At 42.6% G+C, this 27,257-nt stretch overlaps 1 protein-coding gene across 3 annotated transcripts; it reads left to right on the top strand.

Moving 5' to 3' along the window:
* The first annotated feature begins 298 nt into the window (after positions 1-298).
* Positions 299-15,964, top strand: SRSF4 (serine and arginine rich splicing factor 4). 3 transcript variants are annotated; one of them, XM_063140704.1, is made up of 6 exons: positions 299-498; positions 6,287-6,429; positions 7,327-7,439; positions 10,321-10,535; positions 13,671-13,760; positions 14,576-15,964. In XM_063140704.1, exons 1-6 carry the CDS (start codon positions 392-394, stop codon positions 15,357-15,359), a joined length of 1,452 nt encoding a protein of 483 aa, XP_062996774.1. In that variant the 5' UTR covers positions 299-391; the 3' UTR covers positions 15,360-15,964. The 3 variants fall into 3 exon arrangements, with proteins under 3 accessions (XP_062996774.1, XP_062996777.1, XP_062996778.1); XM_063140707.1 differs by lacking the exon at positions 299-498 and having other exon boundaries at positions 6,341-6,429; positions 7,268-7,439; XM_063140708.1 differs by lacking the exons at positions 299-498; positions 6,287-6,429; positions 7,327-7,439 and adding an exon at positions 7,849-8,020.
* The last annotated feature ends 11,293 nt before the right edge of the window (positions 15,965-27,257 follow it).

Here is a 27,257-nt window from a genome sequence, read left to right as displayed (position 1 = left end):
GGAGTTGGAGTCCAACCACATCCGGAAGGTTTCCTTCCCAAGCATACACATTCGAGAGCCGCCCCTTTAAAACTCCCCTTTAAGAGCCACCCCCGCCACGCTCCTCGAGGCGAGCGAACTTTGAAAGCGCCGCAGCCAAAGCTTCTGGGGCCCGCCTGCCTCGCGCCGTCATGTGACGCGCCTACGTCAGCGCGCACGCGCCTGCGTGCGTGTGCTACGCCAGTGAGAGAGATCGAGAGAGAGGGAGGGAGAGGGGGGGAAAAAAAGCGCCCGCTGCTGCCGCCGCCCCGCCCCCAGCGCTGAGCCCCGCCGCGAGTGAATCGGTCGCCGCGGCCTCCGCCGTCATCGTCGTCATCCGCGGGTCGGGGCCCTCGCGGGGCTGTGCGGGGAAATGCCTCGGGTCTACATCGGGCGCCTCAGTTACCAGGCCCGGGAGCGGGACGTGGAGCGCTTCTTTAAGGGCTACGGGAAAATCCTCGAAGTGGATCTCAAGAACGGGTGAGGCGAGCCGGCTGCCCTTCCCGGACCGGACTAGGCCCCGAGCCGGCCCGGCGATCATCCCTCGTTTCCTCCTGTCAGCGCGGCCTGGCGCCAGAGCGCATGCGCGCCCTTTCTCTGTCCTTTCCCGCGCGCGCTTCTCTTCTCCCCCCTCCCATCTCCCTAAGTCTTGCGGGGAGAGGGCCCTTCTCTCCAACCCCCCATCGTCTATAGGCAACCAGTGGCCAAAGACACCCCCTTGACATGCCCCATGACGGCTGGTGAATTGGGCGGGGGGGGGGGTGTCGGTGTTCAACCCTGCCCGAAACCTGCAAGTTTTCGCTCCGGCCTCCTGTCCAGGTCTCCCTTGTGGCAGAACAGGCGCTGTCCATCTCTGGGAAGTAGTAGCTGCTGCTGCTGCTGCTGCTGCTGCTGCTGCCTCGCTTGGGCTGCCACCCTCCTCTTTCTGGGCCCCTCTCACGCCACACACATACCTTTGAGAAGCCGGGGGGGGGGGGGCTTGCAGCAGTTTTGGGGGGTGGCAATAGTTCCTGGCGCTGAGGCCTGGGTTAAAGGGAAGCCCTCTTATTAACGCATTTGCAGCAACGTCGGGAAATGCCTTTTACCGAGCCGGAGCATTCGTCCATCCTGAGCTCAGACAGGGGTCTTCTGCAGCCCCACCTGGAGATGCCTGGTGGAGATGCCCTCTACATGCAAAGCGAAGTGCTCTAGCCCTGAGCTACAGTCCTCCTAGTATCAGCTTGGGTCTCTATCCATCCTGCGCTGCTCAGGATCCTAGCTGAAGCAGGGAATGACAACTTGGAGTTTGGGGCTTCGATCAGGGAGATTGCGGTTCAGTTTCCTGGGATCTTCGGCCATGTTTTCTACCACTGAACCAAGGGTCCTTCTGCTAACTAAAGCTTTCAACACAAAGTTTGAATTTCAGGTCATTTTTGGCATCTCTAAAGCAATGCAATACTATGCAGGTTCACTCATTAGTAAATCCCGTTGTGTTTCATGGAATGTCTTCTCCATTTAAGTGTGTTCAGGTCTGAGATTGTCTGCAATCCAAAGTTTTAAAATTGTTTTTAAAGTTTTACATTGTTTTTAAGGTTTAATGGTAAGTTGCCTTGGTGGCTTTACCTGGGCCAAAAGGCAACTCACATATTTATAAATAAGTAATCAAATAAAGTACACCTGGGAGTAAGCTCCATTAAACTCAGCGTAACTTCCTTCTGAGTAGAAATGCTTAAGACTGCTGTGATTTACAGCACAACCTCTGAGCTTCTTTTCTGGAGTTTGAGAGAATTTAGTCTGGTGTAAATATGCATGAGATTGCAGTTTCAGAACACTTAAACAAAAAACTCTGCTTTTCACACTGAAACTGAAAGCAGCTTACAAAATTGTCTCAACTGAAATGTTTCTGTTGTAAATGAACACAATGAACCTCTTGCACAGCGATGCGAGGAGTACCTATTTTCCTGTTTTGCAAAACTGGGCAAAGGGAGAGTCTAGAGATTCTTTCCTAAACTACAGTAAGTATCCCAGGATATGTGAGCACTTGTGTTTTCTAGTGAGTCTCTATGTGCAGCATATGAGGGGGTGGATGTGGTCTTCCAAAGGCCTGTAGTCATTCCTGCCATTGCGTGAGCATTGCAAATACAAACTGTGGTTAGTTGGGCCACAAAATCCTGACTATATGCATTGATGGATCTGGATTTACACAATTTTGTGCTACCAAATTGTACTACAGAAATCTCAGGATCATGGTGGAGGCATTGCTGAAAACTTGCTGAGCCGAAAGAGGTTCTGTGTGGTACACTGTAAATTCTACATCTGGAATAAGAAAAGAATTCAGAATAGAAATCCAAATGGCATCGTGATAATTAGTTACACCACAAGTATATCTCAGAGCTGGAAAGGATACAGAAAAGGGCAACTAAAATATTCATAGACTTGGAACACCTTTCGGAAGAAAGGTTTTAGTTTTAAAGGAGGGAACATGATAGAGATTACTTTGAAAAATATTAAGAAATATGGCGGAAATAAGAGATTTTTCTCTCTTTCCTTCAAAATACTTCATAAAACTCAGGATCACCCAATTTCAAGGTGAATATGTCTATCAAGGGTCATGATATCTAAATGGAGCCTCTGTAATCAGAACTACCATTCAATCTTGATTACCAGATGCTGGGAGCAAATGAAATGGTGAACACTTTGTCTTGCTTTGGACTGGCAGCTGTTGAAAGCATAATGGTAGACCAGAAGGACCTTGATCTGATCCAGCAAGGCAGTTGGTCTTATTTGTTGAAGAATGTAGGTTCCCAGTAAGAAGTAAATGTAGAGTACAGGTGAGATTAGTGAGTTTAACACCTAGTTCTCACAAAAGGCAAATAATGGCAGATAGACAAAACATAGGAAAGTAGAGTAGACTATGGCCTTTTCCACACCTGCATTTTCTCCGGGATCATCCCTGTGCATCCAAACGACACACAGGGTATCCCGGGAGCAGGCAGGGACAATCCCTCCATTTTCCTGGGATAATCCTTAGGTGTAGAAAGGGCCTATGAGTTACAGAATTAATAGAATGAAAGGAACATTTTATGACGTGGACTGAGTTCATGTACTTCCATATTAAGCTCCCTGCACATAAGTAGATGGCAGGGAGAAGAGTTATGGGTTAGCCCTCCTTGATTTTGTATTTGTAGGGGTTTATTTCTAAGAATATGTTCAAACGTGGTGCACTCCAGGCAGATCACTATGGCCTTAGCTAGACCTAAGGTTTATCCCGGGGTCGTCCCTGTTCATGTAAATAACACACAGGATATCCCAGGAGCAGGCAGGGATGACCCCGGGATAAACCTTAGGTCTAGCTAAGGCCTATATTTACATTTGGTATGAATGAGGCCTCACTCTTGAACTGGTGAAGTAAAAGCATGGTTATAGTTTTAAAAATGAACAGGTTTTACTGCAGGTATGGAATTGACAAAATGAAGCGTCGGCTTTAAGCCATCATTTGCTAGTTTCCATTCTTTTCCCCTTTGCCTGTAATGCATGACACTGAAGGCAGCAGCTGTAGTTATATGGAAATTAAATGCCTGAAAGAGCGCGTTCTTCAGCTTGCTTACTGAAAGCGAGCAAACACTTTTGAAGGCACGGTTTGCTTAAACAGAGAAAGCTATGAGTCACACAAATTATAGTTAGAGATGAAAAATTTTGAAAACGTGGAAAAAAGTTGCTTTTTCAGTTTTCTTGAAAAACAAAATGGAAATTTGTGAAAAATTGAAATATATGCAATACTTACTTGCTTATCAGACCTGAACTTATTTTACTTCTGTTGCAACATAAAATGCATTGAGTTTAGTTAGCATATAAATTTGTAGTTTGGCATAATTATGACATTTGCGGAGCAATTTTATATAATTTTTTAAAAAAATTTAGTCTGCCTTTTAGTGTAAAATCCCTCCCAAAATGGCATAGACAAAATAATCCTATGCATGCTTATTCAAATATAAAAATCATTTTGTCTAGTAAAAGTTATTTGCGCATAATAGGATTGCAGCCTCAAAAGTATAAACCCTTATGTTATGTACAAGCAAAGTTGCAAATACATTGAATACTACAGAGAGCTGCAAAGTGTTCTGCCCTGTGCTATGCTGTGTTGGTTATTGCTGTCTATGTAGTAGGAAAAAATAAAAGTTGAAAAATTCATTTCATTTATTGCATTTTTATACCGCCCAATAGCCGAAGCTCTCTGGGCGGTTTACAAAAATTAGAAGTACAACAATATTTAACAATATACTAATCGACAACATCACAATAATATTCAAAAATATACTAAATACAAGTTTACAGCAAAACAAACCATATAAGAAGATAAAAAGAAAAGAAAGAACATAACGTTTGGACACAGTCTTATACTGTCATAAAATTAAGGACTAGCAGGATATTTGGATATCAACACTGAACACTACAGAATATACAGGAATCATTATTAAATACCGTAAGTTATCTTCCATTAAAAACTTCATACTATACATTTTGAGTGATTAAAGACTTAACTTAAAAAGCTTTTCACTAATTCCAAAAGAAGAAAATATTTCATAGGAGTTTTTTTTTTTCCAACGTTCTCCAAAATTTTCAATTTTTCTGTTACAATTTTTTTTTAATTTCAGGGGGAAATGGGGGTGGTGGTGGGGAATGACACATTTCTTCCCGGACTTTTTATTTATTCATTACATTTTCATACTGCCCAATAGCCGAAGCTCTCTGGGCGGTTTACAAAAATTAAAACCATAATAAAACAACCAACAGGTTAAAAACACAAATACAAAATACAGTTGTTGTTTTTCCGTTCCCCCCTCCCCAGCTTTCATATATCTTAATTGTAGCTCATGCTTGCAAATAGCAGGTCACCTGTGGCAGATAAGAATTCCCCCCCCCCCCCTACCTTCTGGGTAGTCAGATAAACATTTCTTGCTCATAAAAGAGTTTGCTGGTTATTTTCGGGTGGAAAAGTTGTGATTCAGCCTGCTTCTCTGGAAGGTGAGAAGGAAACACTCCTACCTCCAAATGCCAATTGTTTTAAATAAGCACAGCTATATTCTAGTGGCTGCATGCCTAGGCTTACTCTTCTTTTCAGCATTAATCTTACAGCTCTAAGACATGAAGGAAGAGGCAGCCATGTGCACAGGTACTAGCCAACTGTTCTTTCTCTTTAGCCCTCTAGCAAAAGAACAAAGAGGGAGAAGTTAGAGGTTAGCAAATAGATGTATTTCAACCATTTATGATCTAGTTAATATGGTGGTCTAGCCATTATAACTCCTCTGTCCCAATGGCAGGGAGGGAAGTACACAAAGAGCAGCTGCCTAAGCACTATGATGAGCATTTTGCAGCCTCCTCTGTACTCCCCACCCCCTTGAGCAGAGGCGTGTGTAGCAACGGCAACAGCCTCACCTGGTTCCTTCTACACTTCAGTGGTAATTCTGGAAGATACAGAATCTTTCACTTCCTACAAACCTTGCTGATAAGTTTCTTATAGTATAAGGGTTTTTTTTATTTTCTGTGGGATTGGGTATGAAATAATTACATACCTTGTTCTCATCACCTGGTTAAAAAATATTTGAGAATCCCTCTGCCCAGTACCTGAAATTTACATTGCTTTCTGCTCACTGCTTCCTCTGTCAAAAGTGGGTGGGCAACCTGGAAATTGTGGGTTGCCTGAGGCTTTAGCCCAGCTGACTGTGGGGACAAGACCACTATTCCTGTGCTGTTGTTAGAACAATGCCTTCTTAAATATGTGGTTGAAGGGAGGGAGCAAGCATATTGTATATGCATATAAATTATATGTATATGATCATATATATATTAATAATCTAAATTCTCTGAATGCTGAATCCTTACATAGCCTAAACCACGGTATTCATGTACAAGAAAAGGAGTAGCACCAGAAATCCTTAACAGGCGCACTCATGCTGCAGTGTTATGTTGCAGGTCTCACTTGTTATTTATAAGATACTTCAGATAACTGCAATAAGAGCAATGTGCTTTGAGTGCCTTCTGCTCCCTTAATCTATACATGCTATCATAATCTACTTTTTTGCTTAAGTGTTCCCTGATGGTTTTGTTGGTGCTGTGGGGAAAATGTGGCAGCTACTTTTTTGCCAGAACTTTTGTGGCATCATTGATCTCCACCATTTGCATGTGGAGAGAGATACTTGGTGAAGTAACCAGTTCCCATGTTGCATAGATTTGCTTCTGCGAAACTGCTGACATGATTGATTCTGGAGCGGCTTTTGTCTTCCCCTAGGTATGGCTTTGTTGAGTTTGATGATGTGCGTGATGCTGATGACGCTGTTTATGAGCTAAATGGCAAAGATCTTTGCGGGGAACGTGTAATTGTTGAGCATGCCCGGGGCCCTCGCCGCGACAGCAGCTATGGTTCTGGACGCAGTAAGCACTAACATACCGTTGTATCGGTGATTTTTCTTTCTATTTTAAAACACAGCATTTAAAAACAGTAATTTAAAGACAAAAAAATGTGTAAAGTTTGACTGTTGTAGTTTTTTTTTAAAAAAAGTAATTAAAGTAATATTATTTAGATGTTAATTTGTATTCAACTTTTTAAAAAGTAATTAACTAAATGAGCTTTAATTTTCATTATTTTATTTTGTCAATATATGAATGGTTTATTTGCAATGTGATTGTTTAACATAGACTTAACAAAGACCTCAATGTTTCAATTAAGAGTCCTTTGAGGCTAAGATGACTGCCTGTTCCATTTGCTGACCCTGGGTTGCCTTTCCATGAGTGGCTCTTTGACCTTTGTGGCCCTTGGCTGACCAAAAAAGGAAGCCATGTGACGATCGCAACCTTTTCCCATTAGACCTGGGTGGTGAGGACCCCAAGGGTTAGAGACAGATGTGATTAAACTGAAATAGGTGCCTGAAAACCTTTATACATGTCAGATATTCAGAAAACTTAAAAACAATGTAAGTAACATTAGTAACTGACTATAGTGATTTGGTTATTTTGTTTTCAAAAATGTTAATTTCTTAAGCTTAAACATAGTTGCATGTTCAATTTTAATAGTAAATATAAAATATACAGTCTTGTGATTATGTGCTAATGTTCTAGATAAATATATATAGACCTTTTTAAATGTCTTGACTATTAATATAAAAAAATTAAAACGAAAATGTAGTTTTAGAGTAATGGGTGGGGGGAATTAAATGTATTTACTGACTATTGGGTAGACTAGTTTTTATTTTTATTTTTTTCGGGGTTGTAGATTAACCCCTGGCTCCACTACCATGGCTGAAGTATTGCATCTGCTTATCGCCTCTAAAGGTGGATATGGTTATAGAAGAAGTGGAAGAGATAAGTACGGTCCTCCGACCCGTACTGAATACAGATTGATCGTTGAAAATCTGTCAAGCCGTTGCAGTTGGCAGGATTTGAAGGTATGCAATCTCTGTGCCTCCGCAAGAGGTGATAAAGGTCTGAAAATGTAATTTGTGGGGTCTGCTCTGAAGTCTGGATCTTGACCTAACCCTGTCCTGAATAACTCTTCTACTATTTGAACTCTTAATGCAGTGTACTAAGCACAATATAGACTAATGAGCAATGAACGTAAGGCTTCAGGCCTATGCAGTTTTTATTATATGTGGTAAATATCTTACTACTTCTCAAGCTTTGCACTCTTAAATACATTAAATATGCTTTTGAAGTAATGCAGAGGCCTGCGCCTCATCTCACATGTGGCCATTACTTTTGAGAAGCTGCCTAAAAAGGCCAATTTGTTAAAAGAAATTATTGAGAGATTATTTCCTCTGTTTCCTTGCTGCAGTGGCTTGCCCCCTGTTTAGCATTCGATCTCTCCCTGTGAAGGCACTGGGCCAAAATGGTGCTCTGCAGTGGTCTAGGCTTCTAGTCACAACTAGTTTTACAAGAGGGCCACTTTGAGGAGATGAAGGGTGATGGGCCAGACCTCCCCCATGCCCCAAACTGGGATGCAGAAGGATGTGCACAGAGAATAAGAGAGGTAAAAAAGCTTCACTCTGCAAGTCTTTGTTGAATTGCTAGAGCTAAGTAAATGCATAAGCAGAGATGATAAAAACTTATCCCCTTAGCAGACATGGTGTCTCCAAAAATTCTAAACAGTAACCTTGTTGTGTCAAAATGATCTTTTGTAACTTAGTGTTTGATATAAGCAATTCTGGTTATTGTCCATCATAAACAGATTTGGATTTGGATATAAACCATTTCTTCATTGTACAAAACAAACAGTTAAAGCGAAGAAAATTAGGAGGCTGATTATGAATTTTGACTGCTCAATGCTCCGTGCAATTAAAATTCTAGCTTAGCCCAAAACAGTGAGTGATTCTGGTGAATGGAGGTTTAAGTGTTAGTCCGTATAAAATCCTGTACCATAATGCAGATTAGAGCAACAGTCATTAGTACCGAATGTTGCAGATTATAATATTAAATTAGTTGCTGCCATAAAAGAAGTTAGTTACTTTGGGTCCTCCACCGCCCCTCTTATTTTGGCAAGTCAAACTCCAAAATAGTTATTCAGTTATTATTGGTGGCCCATCATAACTTCATCCCAACTATCTTGACAAGTAAAAGTGGGCATAATTTGAAGACGTGTAAAACAGCTAGAAGTGTGAAAAAGTTGAGGGGTGGTTGGGATGGGATTTTTTTTTTTCAGTTTTCTCAACAGAAAATATTTGGAAACTTGGGTGAACTGGAAAAAAAACTATTAAATATAAATATTTCCTCTTTTGAAATGAGCGAAATGCTTTTAAAGACAAAGTTTTAGTATTAAGATGTTTATTCGAGACAAAGTAGACCATTAGAGAATGATAATTCCTGTTTATACTGTAGACATCTACAACACTCAAATCCAAGATGTATTTCTGCACCTAGAGGGTGCTGCCATCTTCATGAGAGGAGCATACAGGTCTTTATTTTCTTGTCAGTTGTCGTGTGCCTCCTTCTGGTGACGTTTGATCTAATTTGGAGAAACTAGAAGCAAGTATCCTGTATCTGCTTTTTCTTACACATACCTAAGGCTACAGTCCTATAAATGTGTATCTGGGAGTAAGTCCCATTGAATTCAGTGGAGCTTATTTCTGAGTAGAGAGATATGGGATTGCATTTATATTTCATAGGCTTCAATCCTATGGAAGTAAGCTCCAACAGAGTATTTCTTGCTTCTGAATAATACGCTTGCTCTGTACATTTAATAAATATAGCAAATAGAACAATTTTATATACTGAACAATAAATTATACATTTTATGTTGTTAAAGCAGTAAAATAAGTTTAGGGTTGATAAGAAAGTCAGTATTGCATGTATTTAGTTATTCCGGGGGGTGAGGGTGGGGGTGGGGGAAATACCCCATTGTTTTTCCTCGTGGCTTCAAAATTTCCAGGAATTTTACATCTCTAGACACTGAAACTTTGCTGAAGCTAAGTAGGTCTGGGTCTAGTCAGTGCATAGAAGGGAGACTACCTTGAAGCCCTACATATGCCACCTTGAATTCCATGATGGGGAGAAAGGTAGAATATAAATTTAATGAAGATTGAAAATGTAATTAATTTATAAAATGATGCAGATTTAGAAGTGCTGTATAAATTAGTAGCAATGTCATGCTAATTAATCTTGATGATAGTTCCATATACAATGATTATTTTCGTACTGATCTGTATTTTCCCCCCTCCTAAAGTCATTTCATTTGTTAGGCTGCTAAGGATTTTTTTCTAGTAATCTAGTAATCCCCACTTTCCTCATGTTCCCTTAAGAGCATGCACTTGCCTATGATAAGTTCTGTTATCACAGTCTCCTGACCTCAGCACCACTTGAATCTCCTAAACTTCCTCTGTCTTTGACTCCCACACAGAGGCCCTTTGGTCTCTCTTCCTGCCCCTTCTCTGACACATCTTCATACATAACTGTTTTTCTCTTGCATATCTATCTGAGCCCCCAGCTTTTCTGCCTTGCAGAATCTGTCTGTCTTATCCTTTCCACATTGTTTCTGGTAATGAAATCACTTTAGACCCTAGTTTAGGCTTGTCGTCTGCACATTCAATTTAGCTCGTTCTGCAAACTAAATATTCTAATTCATAGGCAAAACTTTCCTTTTTTCATGGCAACTAGAAATCTGTACATCTGAGAGGGAATCAATATGGCATCAGTAAACTAATCTGTCACAGACACACACACAGCAAACATATATATTAAGCCCCCTTTTCATTTGCAGCATCTAACAAGATGAGAACAGACAGCAGCAGAGTGAAAGCATCAATGTATTCAAAGGCATGCTCTGTCCTCTCCTAGGATTATATGCGTCAGGCAGGTGAAGTGACGTATGCCGACGCTCACAAAGGGAGAAAGAATGAAGGTGTGATTGAGTTCAAATCCTATTCTGACATGAAAAGAGCCCTTGAAAAGCTGGATGGGACAGAAGTAAATGGTAGAAAGATAAGGCTAGTAGAAGACAGGCCTGGGTCCAGGCGCCGCCGCTCGTATTCCAGAAGTCGGACTCATTCAAGGTAGGTCTGTTCATAGCACTCCTTGGTAGTTAAGTAGCTTGCTATATTCCTGAAAGCATACTCCCCCGTGGCTAACTTTGCAGGATCCATGTCTTGTTACAGAATGCTGAAGGGTTATATTGGTGACATGGAAATAGAGGTGTGGTTCAGATGTGATGCCAGACTATGGCTTGGTATTACGTGATCAAGCTGTTAGGAGCTTCAAGCTTCAATGTTAAATCCCTGTTCTATCTCAGTTTAAGGCAAACCACGGCTAGCCAGCCATTTTATTTGAGCTATCTGAGAGTAGAACTGTGTGATAGTAAGAGCATCTCTGTCCTTGTGGCCAGGATGTTGTTATCTACTGTGCTTCCAGATCTGATCTAGGGGGGGAAGGTGCCTTCTGAGGAGGAGTTGCTGTTACCTGAAGCCAAGATAGCCAAAACTGCCGCTGACATTGGCATGGAAAGAGGACACGTCCATCAAGCTTCATCCTATGATAATTCCAACTGCCGTCAAATCAGCTGTCTAGGGGAAGGATCATGTGCCAGAAGGAGCAGCCTTGTCCCATACAATGGCCGGAACATTATCTGATCCATTTCTGTATTGGCATAGGGAAAGCCATTATTTCCAGGGAGATGTTGCTGTCCAGATAGACAGAACCTGAGTAGACCTCAAGTGTAGGCTGATGAAGTCTGTTCCTTTGTTCAAGGATAGAAGATATACATGTGAAAGCCCGTGCCTGCTAAGATCACAGAGAACCTTATAGCCATGTGTTTGTGAGCCACCTTTTGCTATGTAAACTGTTCTGACAACTTTTATGTTGAAAAGTGGAATGCACATATCTTAGATAAATAAACTAGGGTGTGCTCTTGTTCTGCAAGACACAGCCTTGTTTGTTTGTTTAGAATAGTTTCTTTATAGTTTATTTATTTGGGAAGAATAGTTTCATTATAGTTTTATCTATTTAGAATTTAAATCCAGGATACAACCTTGGAAGGGTTGCAGCTCAGTGGCAAAGTGCATGCTTTGCCTGCAGAAGGTTTCAGATTGAATTCCTGGCATCTCCTGGTTGGGCTGGAAGAGGTAGATGTGCATCCTGTCTAACTATTCCTGCCTGAAGCCCTGGAGAGCCACTGCCAGTTCGGAGATAATACTGAGCTAGATGGACTAGCGATTTGTCTTGGTGTAAAGGAGTTTTATGTGTTCATGTTGGGCCAGTTCAGGTAACACGCTAAGCTATGCTTAGGCCACTAACCCTTTTGCAGCAAATGGTTAGTGAGTATGTTTATACTGTGGTTACAGAGCCGCCATGGTTAGGAATGGTTTATGCAACACCCTAAGCCATAATGTTTAGCTCAAAATGCTTAACCACCATGACTTAGTCTGTCGTCTGAACAGGGTCATTCACACCTTGGACAAAAGGCTACCTACGGTTTGCCTCAAACCAGGATCCAAGGTGTGGAATTACCACATGGGTGGGGAGGAGGGGAGCACACAAGTAAGCCATCTGAAAGCTTCTGACCGCTCATTTATGTAAAACCAGTCCGTGGTTTGGCGTTACATCTGAACCACTCCAGAGACATGGGAGGCATTGCAGCTGTAGACTAGAATGATAGCAATAGGCCTGGAAGACGGAGATATGCAGCCTAACCATGGACTATATATTGGGTATATCAGAATATCCCCACCTTAGTTGTGTCTATAAAGTCTACTGCAGTGTGATTTAGGACATTATTGTCATTTATGCCGTACTTCTAAGTGAAGAGTAACTGGTCAGAGATCCTCGATTTGTCTAGTTAATCCAGTACGGCGTGATATGGAGCGACACATGTAATCCTCCCCCAACCTTGTTGCTGGGGTGAGATGGGGCCTTCTGCTTAGGTTGTATTCCTGTCTAGTTTTTTGTTTTGTGGGCCTCCCTAGTGAGGTGCAAAGAAACACCAGTGGGGCCCAAGTTCCGCCTCAATTATCTCTTAGCATGTGTCTTCATAGAGCCAGAAATCAGTGCCAACCTTTTGTACTTACTGCAGGTGGTAATAGTGGGATTCCACTTACATTCCCTCTCCACCACCACCCCACAAGCTCTGTGTTCTGGCACCTCCTTCTTACTGTTCAGCTGGCTCCTGAGCCAAAACCAAGAGGGAATGTTGCCAGCTGAACCTTTTCTTGTGCTTGGGGAGGCTTGTGCAATTGAGAGGTCTTCTCTTGCAAATTTTGAGCATCCTTGGTCTGTTTTCCACAGTTTCATAGTGCAGCATGAAACAGATATACCGTATTTTCCGGCGTATAAGATGACTGGGCGTATAAGACGACCCCCAACTTTTCCAGTTAAAATATAGAGTTTGGGATATACTCGCCGTATAAGACTACCCCTCTTCCAACGCACGCCAGCTGGCAAGAAGCGGCTGCCTGAGCTGAGGAAGGCTGGTGCTGCTTTCGCGCTCTCATTCTCTCCCGGTTTACGAGTCTGTGTCTGTGTCGCGCTGCCAGGCTAGACTCCGTCAGGAGTTGCTCGCTGAGCCGCTTCTCCTCTCTCCCTCGCTCGGTCGCTCTCCTCCTTCCTTCCCTCCCTCCTCTCCCTTTGCCTGCCTCAACCACCGCCCTATAAGACGACCCCTGACTTTTGAGAAGATTTTCCTGGGTTAAAAAGTCGTCTTATACGCTGGAAAATACGGTATTTATTTTTTTCTTGGTTGACTAGTGATGACAAAGCAAGTCAGGCAGCCTACTTAATCCTTTTCTGCTGACATAGAAAAGCGGGAGAAGCTTTGTACCCCCTTAGTGTGTTGTCATGACTGGATAATCATTTCCCTTCTCCATGTTTTTTTCCTTTGAAAGATTCCTGTGGCCCCACACCCATCCTCTTTACTTGATCTGCCTGCATCTGTGCCCACAGCTAGTGTGTGTGCTTAGCACCCGAGGAGACTGCAGTGTTTCTCCTTCACTAGGAAACTTGGTGTGGCACAGTTTGAGAGAGCCTATACTGTTCTATTGGGCTTTTTGGCAATATATAACTGTGCTACCTGGAACATGTTCTCAGGAAGTAGCAGAAATGTATTACCCTGTTTCATGCAATTTGCTAGGCCGTGGCTCAGTGATTCTCCTAAAATCCCATAGACTTTACAACTGTAGCAATGATTCTTTTCCTTTCAGGTCTCGCTCTCGAAGCAGACATTCTCGTAAAAGCAGGAGTCGTAGTGGCAGTAGCAAAAGCAGTCATTCAAAGAGCAGATCGCGATCCAGGTAAAGTGAACAAGCAATTGCTTAATAAGTGAATATATTTCAGAAGGACTGATTCAATTTTGGGTTGTTGGTTGTTGTTTTTTACCACAAATCAGCTTTATTTAAGGTTTATATAAGCTTGGAAATCCAAGGTGTCTAGATGCACACCTTCGTCTATAAACTTAGATTCTGAGATTGCAATGTATTCTGAACCCCCTTCTTTCGTTGTGTTGTAAAAAGTAACAACTTTGCTCATTATACAGTCATCTCATAATGAGCTCCAAATCATCAGGGTGGAATTTTTTTCTGTTTTAATTTGTCTTGGAACAGCCATTTGGTTCACATAAATCTATCAGGAGACCTAGGCAACTGAGCATTTTAAAAAGTTCCTCAATTTTCCTGAAGTCTAGACCCCATTATTATTCTCATTAGCTTTAAAATCTAGCTACTCATCTCTTGCTGTGATTTCTGTCCCTTTCTTGTGTTACACCCATTACCAGGAAATACCATTTGCTAACTGCAGTGTTTCACTAATGTTGCAGTAATACGCATATGAGTGCTACACAAGCTAGAAAGGTTTTGGTTTCAGCAGTCAGCACTCCATAGAGAGTTCCTAAAATGTGAACAGTCACTGAATTACAGGGAAGTGGGCAGGAAAAGAGCATGCTGAGCATTTGGATCAGTTATTTCAATGGTCAAGGCTTGTAATGTTATGTTTGAGTTCAGAAAAGCAGTGTTGAATTGCAAAGGCTGGATTTTAATACTGCCAATAATTGCAAGAACGTTTATAGAGCTCCTGTGCCTTTCCCTCCCCCCTTTTTTTTGGTGCCTTTCAGGTCTGGATCGCATTCCAGAAGCAAGAGCCGCAGTCGAAGCAAAAGTCATAGCAGAGGCCAAAAGGAAAAGAGCAGGAGTCCAAATAAAGATGATAAAAGCAGGAGTCGCAGCAGAAGTGTGGAGAAATCCCGAAGTAAAAGTAAAGACAAGGCAGAGGAAGTGGTTCAAAATGATGATGATGACCAGGCAAAGAGCAGAAGTCCCAGCAAGGAAAAGAGTAAGAGTAAAAGCAGGAGTAGGAGTGGTAGTAAAGAGAGAGCAGAAGAGGAGGAGAGGGGGAGTGTAAGGGGCAATAGGAGTAAAGAGAGAGAAAAGAGTGTCAGCAAGGCTAGAAGCAGGAGCAAAGAGAGGAGCAGGAGCCGTAGCAAGAGCAAGGACAAGAGGAAAGGTAGGAAGAGAAGCAGGGAGGCCAGTAGGAGCAGGAGTCGCAGTAGAAGTGAGAGAAGCAAGAGGCGGAGTAAACGCGACAAGTCTAGCAGCAAGAAGAAAAAGAGAGAAGACCAGGAGCGTTCCAGGTCTAGGTCTAGATCCAGATCTCAATCCAAGGAAAAAGAGCATATAAAAGCAGAACCTGTCACAAAGGAAGCAAAGGGCGAGGGTGAGGAAATGGACACCAGTTGTAAATCCCGTTCAAGGTCAAATTCCAAATCTAAAAATATCAAATCAGAATCTCGCTCGAGATCCAAATCAGTTTCAAAAACAAGGTCCCAATCTAAGTCTAGATCGAGGTCTGCCTCTAGATCGCATTCCCGATCTAGATCAAGGTCCCGTTCCAGATCCTAAACTTGCTGCAACCACACTTAGAGCTCTATGAGAAGTCTTTTGTACATGTTTGGTAGTTGTAGCACAAGTGATTGGAGTAGAACACATGTCACTACTGTACATTTTTAATACCCCCCCAATGGTGTGTCTGTATGTGTTCAGTCCAGTGCTCCCTCTCTGTCGCATGTTCTGGTGCTAGAGGCTGAGAACTTCATCTGAACACCACACATCGTCCTGGATTTCCAGAACAGCCATAGAGAATGAGCACTGCATTTTGATGGGCTTCTAAGATTGGAATGATGACTCCTAGGTAGGTATGGTAACTTCAACAATTTGCCCTTAAATTGATGCCCTTTGATGTACGCCATTTAGTGAGAAGTGCAAAGTCTTAAATTTCATATTACTTTTTTGTTTCATACTTTGGACTTGCAGAGTTTGTGAATAGCACAGTCAGGAAAATAGATACCTACAGTAAACCATAGGAAGGGAAGGGGAAAAAACCGTAGAGTTCCACATTCTGGTATTGTGACAATATCCTTGTTTTATATTTTTTTATTTTTCCCCGTCTTGCAAAGTACAGTGACCCCTGTTTCCATTAAATTTGAATAAAGACTATTTTTGCTTGACCACATGTTGTAATGGTTTTAAGTTATGCTGATTTGACCCTTAAAGAGATGCTCAATAACAGGATAGCAAGAAACTGACTCATGGAATTCGGTTCTTCAGGCAGGATCTGCGTCGAACACTAGCATCCCAACAGATTAACTTCTTTTAACCAATTTTATGGTACCATAAGCCAAGGGGGCAAGCATCTGAGGATCTATCACTAGATCTCATTTGCAGTAGATCAGCAAGGGTTTCTAACTCCCAGTTATTGTTCCTAGGGGGGAAAAGTAGATCTTGTAAGCCTAAAGTCTGCCTACTCCTGTTAATATGAGTAGGTGCTGACAAGGTGCCTGCACAACTTGACTTCCATCAAAACAAAGCAAACATGCTTGACTCCACACAATTTTTTCAGCGTCCTTTACGTTAGTTTGAATAAATTCACTAGTAACGAACAAGACTAAAAGGCTGTTGACAGTCTTCCATGCTGCTCTTATACAGCCTCAGGATGATCAAGGAAATCTCTTGATGATTATTATACAAGCAATATGGCAGGAGGTGTGTCAAGAATGGTCCCTGAAGCTTTTAATATACTTGTTGAAATGGAATAGTTCTCGAGGGTATTTGACCTTATTTGTCAGTTGATGCATTGAATTGTATGGGCAAATGATTACTCAAGTAGCGTACCATCAGGGAAGAGACTGTTCCCACAGGCCGACCCCTCTGCAAGCATTTCAAAATGGGTGATACAGTGGGCAGGAAATGTGGAATTCTCAGAACAACAATAAACTCCTTGATCTTCAAACAGTATGGTGTTCACTTTTCTTTGTTAAAATGTTTCTATGTCACCTTTCAGTCAATGGACTCTTAAGGCGGTATCCAATACAAACACATTTAAACACTAAATACAAAATGAAAAAACACCAGATTTTAAACCCTAAGAGTATACAACTTAAAAACAATAACTATATAGGAACAAGATCAATTAACAGCTTGTTCTAACAGTCACGAAAACTAAGCCAAATAATTTTTGCTAACAAGCAGGGAAGGAGCCAATCTAATCCTGAGAAGAGAGTTCTGTAGGTAGTGTGCTGCCACAGAAAAAGCTCTGCCCCGTATTTTCACCAATCTTACCTTATTTCGTGGTGGACCATAGAGCAGGGCCTCAGGTGATGAATGTAAAGTTTGGACATGCTCATATGATAGAAGCAGGTGATCCTTGAGATATCTTGGCCGGAGGCCATTCAGGGTTTTACAGGTAAGAAACAATACCTTAAATTGAGCCTGGAAACAAATTGGCAGCCAGTAACACTGGTGTAATATGGCCTCTATAATACACACCAGACATTGCATGAGCAGTAGTTTCCAAACACTTCAGGAAACGTGCGAAGCTGCCTTCTATTAAATTGGACCCTTGGTCCATCTATCCCAGTATTGTCAACACTGACTGGCAGTGGCTCTCCAGGGTTTCAGGCAGGAGATGCTAGGGATGGAACATGGGACCTTCCCTATGCAAAGCATGTGCTCTACCACTAAGCCACAGCCTTTCCCTATACGATGCAATACTGTAGTTTTTTTTTTTAACTTCCTAGAAACTTTTAACTGGCCCCAGGAATTATTCCAGTTGTGTATCCCTAAACTACAAGCTCTTAGTCTTAATAAGGAGACATCCCAACCAACATGTATTTTCCTCAAAGAAGGAAATCCAAGCTCAAATAATACATGAGACGAGGAAGAAACACAAACTTTTTAAAAAACTAAAAAGCCCTACCTGGAGAAGCCAGGGATCGAACCTGGGACCCTCTCTATGCAAAGCAGATGTTCTATCACGCTGAGCCACGGCCCATGTAGACTGTATTGCAGCAGACTAATCGGGAGGTGGTTAAGGCACGTGTGTCTGTGACCAGACGAATGGATTTGACACATGTATAGCCGAGTTGGGCGGAAGACAGATCACTAGATGTTTTGGGCTTCAGCTCCCAGAAGCTCCTGTCAGCATGGCCAGTGGTCAGGAGTGCTTGGAATTGAATTTCAAAACATCTGGAGATTAGTTCCTGCACACCCCTGATGTAGAGTGATAATCCCAGGTGATGTAAACCACAAACAGGCATGGTTCAACTCACAGGAGGATTCCTCTAGCAATACAGTAAGGCTCAAAGGCTTAGGTAACACAAGACCAGAAAATCATGGGTCATCTTTGCTGGTCCCAGGCACTCTATCCTCCCCATCTAGATTTGGGCCTAAAAGGCCAAGGAAAAGTATGGATGTATGGAAGATGATTTGTAACACTGCACAACATATTTACTGACCTTGGGGCACATTTGTTAAGGCATTAGCCTTAGCTGCCGATTTCCTAACTGTAGAGCTTGAGCCAATAGAATCATAGAATCATGGAAAAGCAGAGTTGGAAGGGGCCTACAAGGCCATCGAGCCCAACCCCCTGCTCAATGCAGGAATCCACCCTAAAGCATCCCTGACAGATGGTTGTCCAGCTGCCTCTTGAATGTCTCTAGTGTGGGAGAGCCCACAACCTCCCTAGGTAACTGATTTAGGCTGACCATATGAAAAGGAGGACAGGGCTCCTGTATCTTTAACAGTAATGTAGAAAAGGGAATTGCAGCAGATGTCAATTGAAGTGGGTGAAATTCCCTCTTCATCACAACAGTTAAAGCTACACTAGCTATAGTAGAGTGGCCAGATACAAAAGAGGGCAGGGCTTCTGCAGCTTTAACTGTGTTGATGAAGAGAGAATTTCACCCACTTCAATTGACACCTGCTGAAATTCCCTTTTCTACATTACAGTTAAAGATACAGGAGCCCTGTCCTCCTTTTCATATGGTCACCCTAACTGATTCCATTGTCGTACTGCTCTAACAGTCAGGAAGTTTTTCCTGATGTCCAGCTGGAATCTGGCTTCCTTTAACTTGAGCCCGTTATTCCTTGTCCTGCACTCTGGGAGGATCGACAAGAGATCCTGGCCCTCCTCTGTGTGACAACCTTTTAAGTATTTGAAGAGTGCTATCATGTCTCCCCTCAATCTTCTCTTCTCCAGGCTAAACATGCCCAGTTCTTTCAGTCTCTCTTCATAGGGCTTTGTTTCCAGACCCCTGATCATCCTGATTGCCCTCCTCTGAACACGCTCCAGCTTGTCTGCGTCCTTCTTGAATTGTGGAGCCCAGAACTGGACGCAATACTCTAGATGAGGCCTAACCAGGCCGAATAGAGAGGAACCAGTACCTCACGTGATTTGGAAGCTATACTTCTATTAATGCAGCCCAAAATAGTATTTGCCTTTCTTGCAGCCATATCGCACTGTTGGCTCATATTTAGCTTGCGATCTACAACAATTCCAAGATCCTTCTCGTTTGTAGTATTGCTGAGCCAAGTATCTCCCATCTTGTAACTCTGCATTTGGTTTCTATTTCCTAAATGTAGAACTTGGCATTTATCCCTGTTAAATTTCATTCTGTTGTTTTCAGCCCAGCACTCCAGCCTATCAAGATCACTTTGAAGTTTGTTTCTGTTTCCAGGGTATTAGCTATCCCACCCAATTTTGTGTCATCTGCAAATTTGATCAGCGTTCCCTGCACCTCCTCATCCAAATCATTAATAAAAATGTTGAAGAGCACTGGTCCCAGGACTGAGCCCTGCGGTACCCCACTCGTTGCCTCTCCCCAGTTTGAGAAGGTTCCATTGATAAGTACTCTTTGAGTCCGATTCTGTAGCCAACTGTGAATCCTCCTAATAGTTGTTCCATCTAGCCCGCTTTTAGCTAGTTTGTTAATCAGAATATTACGGGGCACTTTGTCGAAAGCTTTGCTGAAGTCAAGATATATGATGTCCACAGCATTCCCACAGTCGACAAGGGAGGTTACACGATCAAAAAATGAGATCAAATTAGTCTGACAGGATTTGTTCCTGACAAATCCATGTTGGCTTCTAGTAATCACTGCATTGATTTCAAGGTGTTTACAGATTGACTTCTTTATAATCTGCTCTAGAATTTTCCCAGGGGTGGATGTCAGACTGACTGGTCTGTAGTTCCTGGGTTCCTCCTTTTTGCCCTTTTTGAAGATAGGGACAAAGTTAGCCCTCCTCCAGTCGTCCGGCACCTCACCCGTCTTCCATGATTTTGCAAAGATAATAGACAAAGGTTCTGAGAGTTCTTCTGCTAGCTCCTTCATTACTCTAGTATGCAGTTCATTGGGCCCTGGAGATTTGAACTCATTCAAGGAAATTAGGTGTTCTTTGACCATTTGTTTATCAATCTCAAACTGCAATCCTGCCCCCTCAACTTCTGCTTCACTTTTTCCAGGGGGGTCGTAGACCCGCTTTTGGGAGAAGACTGAGGCAAAGTAGGAATTGAGCACGTCAGCCTTTTCTTTGTCATCTGTTATCAATATGAGATAACCTATTGGCAGGGAGATATAGATAGATATAGATAGATATAGATACACACATACACACACACATCATTGAATTATATTGGAAAGAGCACGTATGGAACTCCCTCCATTTTAAGAGTGATGAAAGCCTTTTAGACAATATAAGCTAGGCTTAAAATTTGCCTTGCATGGAAGTGGCTTCAATCTATTCCTTTTTGCAAACATATGGCACTTCTTTAGAACTCAAAAGGTTGTACACTGCATTTTCAACATTGGCCAAAATAAAAGGTATCTTACTTGCTCTTGAACTTGTTTTAAGGGACCTATCAGTGTCCCTTTCAGTCTTCCCTGGGAAATGTGATTTGCTTCAAGTGAGCAGCAAAGACTTCTTCATTACAATTGCATGCAATGTACTTTATAAATTTCTTCTCTGTGTAGATCTGTTCAAAAATAAACCATTTCCTACAACTTCATGCCTTGTCATTTACGTATATGCTGAATCTGCTATTTGGCATGGTTGTACCACCAAGAACATTTTTAATTAAAGATCATTCCACCCTTCCTCCAAGGAACTCAGAAGCATGTACATGGTCTCTTCTGCACACCCACCTACCTCTCTGGCTTATCCTTATGACAACCCTGTGATAAATTGGCTTGAGAAGACTCCAGGGGCCCATGCAAGCTTGGCAGCTAAAAACTGAACCTATTCAAATTCCAAAACTCCATCCAGTATGCCTCAATTATGGCCTGTATTGAGGAAGGCTGCACTCACCAACTAGTGAGGCTGCCTTACATTCCCTATCTCAACTAGGCTCCAAGTAGCACTGCACAACAAGCATGGCTGGAAAATGGAAGAAGATATTAGAAGGGCCATAGCTCAGTGATAGGCCAATGCTTTGCATGCCCAAGGTCCTACGTTCAATCCCTGGCATCTCCAGATAGGACTAGGGAAGACTTCTTTCTGACACCCTGGAGTGTCACAGTTGGTGTAGGCCAGGTATGTTGAACCTCTAGCCCACGGGGCAAATCTGGCATGCCTGGGCCCCCAATTTGGTCCTCCACCCTCTTTCCCAGGCCCCACCCCTTTCCCCCAAACATTTGGTGGTTACATCTCACCAAAGCATGGAGGTGACTTGTGTGCCTGCACCATCAGCCTGCTGTCCAGGTGCTAACTGTTAATGGGCAACAGCAGTTCTTATGGTTCTGAACAGGACAGCCCTTCAACTAGGGAATACTTTCAAATAAAGGGTGGTCCTCTGTAAAGGAAGATATACAGCCAACATATTTGACTGGGTTCCCCTGGAACAGCGAGAGAGAAGCAGACAGCCAAGAACAAATCAATGCTTGAAATATCCCAACACAGAAAGAAAAAGCAGACAAAGGACTATGCATGTTTAGATGAAAATAATCCTACAACACCCAGCATCCCCCAGCCAGCATGGAATTGTAAGACTAAGATCGCATCTTTAGACAGGTATGAACAGAACAACCTGAGGATACCAAACTATTCAATACAAAATGGTCAATGTGATGGACTTTCTACACAAATGTCTGTCTGGCTGCATTTGCAAGAACAGTTGTCCTGGCTCAATGAGACTGTCTTTCATTTAAAAGGAAAAGAGAAGATGATTTTTATTTTATTTTATTTTTATTTTTTGCAAAAGGACACGGCGGTGCTTTGACGGAAGCATCACAAAAAGGCCGGTCTGGTGCTTACCTGCTAATCCCCTGGATGTGTATGCCCTTCACATCAATGGAATTTATAATCTCTCCAAAGTGTGTGGAGGGGGGAGCATGGAAAAAGGTAGCGCTTCAGAAAGACTTGCCTAAGTGCCCTAACGAAGTGTGTTTAAAGGGTCCCAACCTTTCTGCCTTCTACGCCATTCAGGCCCTCGCTTTCTTCCATTGCCACAAAGAAGCGAAATAAAGGATGGTATTAGCAGCTCCAATCTCCAAGCAGGATTTAGCACATAAAAGGCTTTGTTCCTTTCCGTTTAAAGATTCCACAGAAGTTTTTTTTAACCCCACAATCATTATTTTCCTCTTTTTTTGGCATCTTCTGCAATACGCAGCAAAGCCATTCAAAGCGTCCTTCCCACTCCCCACAACTGCCCTCCTACGGGCCTGGGTCCCCGAGCAACAGTTATCTGCAGTCCCATACCTTGTGTACAACTTCATTCTGTTCTGGCGTGGCATTGAAATGATTTCGAAAGGAAAATAATCCCTTTTTTACTCAGAGCTTCAGCCTGGCAAACTTAATCCTGGTTCAAGAAAGCGTTTGGCTCTCTTTTCTCCTCTTCTCTACCAAGGGGTTTGTCCATCCAACGTTTGTCCATTCCCCTGGGTCCCGCCTGAGCTCAGGCAGGGCTGATAGCTGTCATCATTGATTATTAGGAAGGATTGTTGCATAAACCTTTGAGTTTTCTCTCATAATCCCTCTCCACCCTGTCCGTCCCTCCCCGCCATCCACCGGATCTGCTCTCTTGTATGCTGAGTTGCATTGAACATCACATTGGCCCTTACATTTAGCTCACCAAGCAGGGAGTTCATCTGCTTGGACTGTTTGCTCTGTGATTAAAACTAGGGATGTGCAAAACAACAACAACAACAACACCTCTGGTTGTGTTACCACAATCATTTTTATAATTATTTGTTTTGTCAATAATTTGTTGACATCACATTCGTTTCGTTAGTCATTCGGTAAGAGTCCAGGTGTATCGTTACTTACCTCTCTCTCTGTAATCAACCTTCCTTTTAAAAAGGTTTTTTGATGCTGCTGTACCAGTGGTGGCAGGGCAACTGATTTTGGTGGCTGCAGCTGGGAGCTGCCATTTTGCTTTCCCAGAATGCCCCAAATACTGCATCCCGTTTGGTGCCACTTTTCATTTGTTCTGAAACGAACAAAACAAACCTCAATAGAAACCTGAGCCATTCTTTCGAGACTGTGACTCCCAGTTCACAAGTGTGGGCGTAAGTAGGCATAACGGTTTTTAAAAAGCTATTTGCAATATAACATGGTGCAAGTGTGGATGCTTTCCTGAATCCAAACATGGTTGTCATCCCCTCAGCCAGGATGAATTCCATCATACCTACAAAGTTTGATTCCTGCCAAATTTTCTCAGTTTCCCCAGTTTTCCTGCTGTCCTGTCTATTTGGTTGCGATGTTGTAAGGCCTCTCCTAGGTCGTGCACCTGTCCTCTTTTAGAGAATGTAGTCTTCCATTTGAAGAGCTGACAGAGGACTGCCTTCTATTTTTAAGGTGTCCTCTATTTGAAGGGCTGTCTACTCCACTCCAAGATAAAGAACTGTCAGAAGGAAGAGCTGGGCCTTGAAATTACCCATCACCAGGCTGCAGCAGTGCTATATCTGATCTACATAAACTATCTCAATAAATCAGTTTCATTTACACTGTGATCTGTGTCCATAGCAGGTGATTTGCCTTTTCCCTACATGCACCGGTTCTCCCTATTTTCTGATTGCTTCAGTAGTCTTGAAGTTGCCCATCAGCAGTGAGCATCGAGACAGCAAATTCGGCAGGCTCACAGAACACACTCTTCCCTATATGGCGAGATGCATTTCTATTTAAATTATAGTAATTATTTCTATATTTGCACCTATACATATACATAAACCTCTGCAAATTTTATGCAGATCTGTGCCCTGCTTAGTCCTCTTTTTTCAATGATTAAGTTCCTCTTTTTGGTGATGGGCAAGTAGTCACTCTACTGTTCAGCCTATTGTTCAGGTGCACACGCTTAATGAACAGCTTCAAGGCCCCTGCTGGCTCTCCTTTCTTGGGATTCTTTATCTTTAAGCCACATTTGGACTTGTCAGATTAGAGGACTGTCCCCTGTAAAATAGGATACATAGTTAGCCACCCAGCCTAAACACAATCCTGTGCTCATATTAAGTATAAAACCAGTGCACCGGTTTTTGTAGGACCTGGGTAGGAAGATGGAGGAATAGGCTGCCATTCTTAGTGCTCTCCCCAGCGCCTGCTGCAGAGCCAGAACCTTGGAGGGTATTTGCATCTGCCTGTTTATGTACTCCAAATCCCTGAGCCTATAAACAACCTGTGATAAGAATTTAATGGCTTGTGTATAGACAGATGCAAAGCACACACCTTATCTCTTGGCTTCAAAAGTCCCTCTTTGAAAAATTTTTGCTTAAGAAAGTATTTTCTTGATAGGGCAGAAAGGTACAGCAGTGCGTCTGTGGCAGAGTATAAAAGTATTTCTTTCTATCCCCACCGACGCACCCCTTGATAAAGCACAGCAAATCTGGAAGAGGTGGCAGGTGGGGTGGGGGAGAGAAAATAATAATTTTGCTCATTGATCCACCTACTGGGGGCACTAATCTGCGTTTAGAAAAAAAAATGTATGAATATGTCTTTTGTGCAGCCAGTGCCTTCAAAAGCACAAAAAATACTTTGCTGTGGGTTTAATTTATATGTAGATATAGAGAGAGATATAGATATAGGTAATCAGACATAAGTTGGTATGCTGAAATGGGTGTTTGGCTTGCCTTTCACATAGAGGTGGTTTGAAATATTTTGGCATGGGGAAGGCAATTCCTGTCATTGTCACCAATTGAATTTAAGACTTTAAGGCAATTTATTTGAAGGATTTTCCCCCAAAACACAACACACATTTCTAATCCCCAGAACTCTTTATTTCAATGGAGATTGTGCTTTTGCAGAAATGCAGAGCATTCTGCTTGAAAGTTCTAATAACAAAAGCACTTGGTCATCTCGAGCCGAGATCTACAAGCCGCTTATTCGGGACTAGTCCTGGGTTATTCCCATCAACCTCAGCAGGTCCTCAACATGGCAGGAGAAGGATCAGAGCTCAGTGGTAGAACACACGCTTTGCATGCAGATGGTTGCAGGCACAGCTCCTGCCATCTCTGGTTAAAAAGACTCAGGTGGCTGATATGAAAGACCTCTGCCTGAGATCCTGACAAACCACATGCTTTGCAAATGACTTCATTCTCTGTTTACAAAGGATCAGATAACCGGCAGTGCAAATGACTTCAGCCTGAGATCCCAAAGAGAGACTGCCAGCCAGAGAGGGTGGCCACATGTCCTTTTTTACTAGGACAGTCCTCTGTGCGAAGGCATCTTCTGTTTGAAGGGCTGTCCTGTCCCAGTCCAGTTTAAAGAAAAGATCCAGAAGAATACTTGCCCATCAACAGTTAACACCTGGGTGGTCAGTCAGACTGAACAGGTAGGCACACACAGTCTCCACACTGTGATGAGGTGTACTATATTTCTGTTTAAATTGTAAATTACTTCTAAATTTGCATCTAGATATATATCAATTAGCAAATGCAAATTTTATGCGAATCAACATCCTCTTTTGCCCTTTTTTTTTGTGGGGGGGATGATGCATTCCCTCTTGTTTGGTGGTTTATAAGTGGCCACTCTACAATCAGAGCAGGTCATACTGGATAAGATGGACAAAGTCTGACCTGGAAGAGGGCATCTTCCTGTGTGAACTGCAGCTCAAGTCCCTTTCATTTTTTAATTCATGCCCTTTCTCACTACCAAAACAGCTGTGGGTTAAGGGCTGGCCCAAAACTGTCTAGGGGGAAGACAAGATAGTTACCCCATTCCACCTACAGAAGCCAACCAGATTAACAACAAGGTAACGTCCTACTCCGGGCCAGAGGACACCAGGCTAGCTGAAGGGCTGGCCTCCTAGCAAACAGAATTCTGTCCTCCAACACCTCACTGCCTAGAGTGACCATATTTGGGAAACCAAAAAAAAGGACACACAGTGGAGTGGTTTTTTTAGGAAAACGCACTTTCCAGGGCCTCTGGAAAGCACACCATTCACCCCCCATTCTATTAGCAGCTGCCATTAGTGTGGCAGTTGTGAATGACATGCTGTCCATCTCCAGGGGCCAACTAGGGTGGCCTGTGTCCTCCTTTACAGAGATCAGTCCTTTGTTTGAAGGGCTATTAGTGGACAGTCCTCTATTGGAAGGCATCCTCTGTTAGAAGAGCTTTCCAGTTCAGGTCCAATTCAAGTCAACAGCCCAAAAGGCCACCAGAAGAGAAACAACTTAATGAAGTTGTTATAGTAGGGTGGCCATAGGATAGTCCTCTTATCTGGGCTGGCAGTCCTCTATTTGAAGGCATCCTTTATTTGAATGGCTGTCCAATCCAAATCAGTTTAAAGCTGAAGACCCATAAGAAAGGAGAACAGCAGTAGCCTTAAAGTTGCCCCTCCACACTTGGCACCTGGACAGCAGGTATACAGGTCACCTAGTCACAGTCTTCCACTATGGTGAGATATATTGCATTTGTATTTAAATGATAGCCATTGTTTCCAGATATAAATGAGTGTATGCACATTTATGTAAATCTGTATCCTCTTTTGTGTGTGTCTGTGTGATGCATTTGCTCTTTTTTGGTAGCCCAACTGATGCCAAGAGAAGCCTGCAAGTGAAAAAGTCCCAAACAATTAATTGGAAAGCCCCAAATTTCTAGGCCTGATTAGGTATGAGGTGGAAAGTATCAACAGGAAAGATGTCTTTAATAAATAATCGGTAAAGTGATTGCCTTCCCTATATTTATCTACCCCTGCCATATATCGTTCAATCAATCTACTGATTATTAGGACAAGATTTTATGTAACAAGGTTATCGTATCATGCTTCGTGTGCAAGATCAGGCTTTTCCAGCCACAGGGCAGGGTTGGTGTGATGGGGTCTGCACCTTATAGTAAACCATAATTTAGTGCTATGTGCATGGACAGACAGGAACCCAAGCAAAGCCTTTTTAAAATTATTTTTCTGATCAATGCTTGCTCCAGGGATGTTGTCTCTTAAACATTTTATTTAAATTTATTTAAATGTGAGTATATAGGTGTGGGGGGAAGAGAGAGAGAAAGTGCAATGTACAAACATGTGCCCTAACCATTTGCAGA

Source organism: Elgaria multicarinata, chromosome 13 (assembly GCF_023053635.1).
Source record: "Elgaria multicarinata webbii isolate HBS135686 ecotype San Diego chromosome 13, rElgMul1.1.pri, whole genome shotgun sequence".
In the NCBI taxonomy this organism is placed as follows: Eukaryota; Metazoa; Chordata; class Lepidosauria; order Squamata; family Anguidae; genus Elgaria; species Elgaria multicarinata.
This window is presented reverse-complemented; position numbering and strand designations above follow the sequence as displayed.

Bases quoted from the DNA above. Each gene is read 5' to 3' on its own strand.
- SRSF4 (XM_063140704.1), top strand. From the start codon at position 392: ATGCCTCGGGTCTACATCGGGCGCCTCAGTTACCAGGCCCGGGAGCGG. The intron at 7,440-10,320 runs GTATGCAATCTC...GTCCTCTCCTAG, and splicing joins GCAGTTGGCAGGATTTGAAG to GATTATATGCGTCAGGCAGG. The intron at 13,761-14,575 runs GTAAAGTGAACA...GGTGCCTTTCAG, and splicing joins AAGAGCAGATCGCGATCCAG to GTCTGGATCGCATTCCAGAA.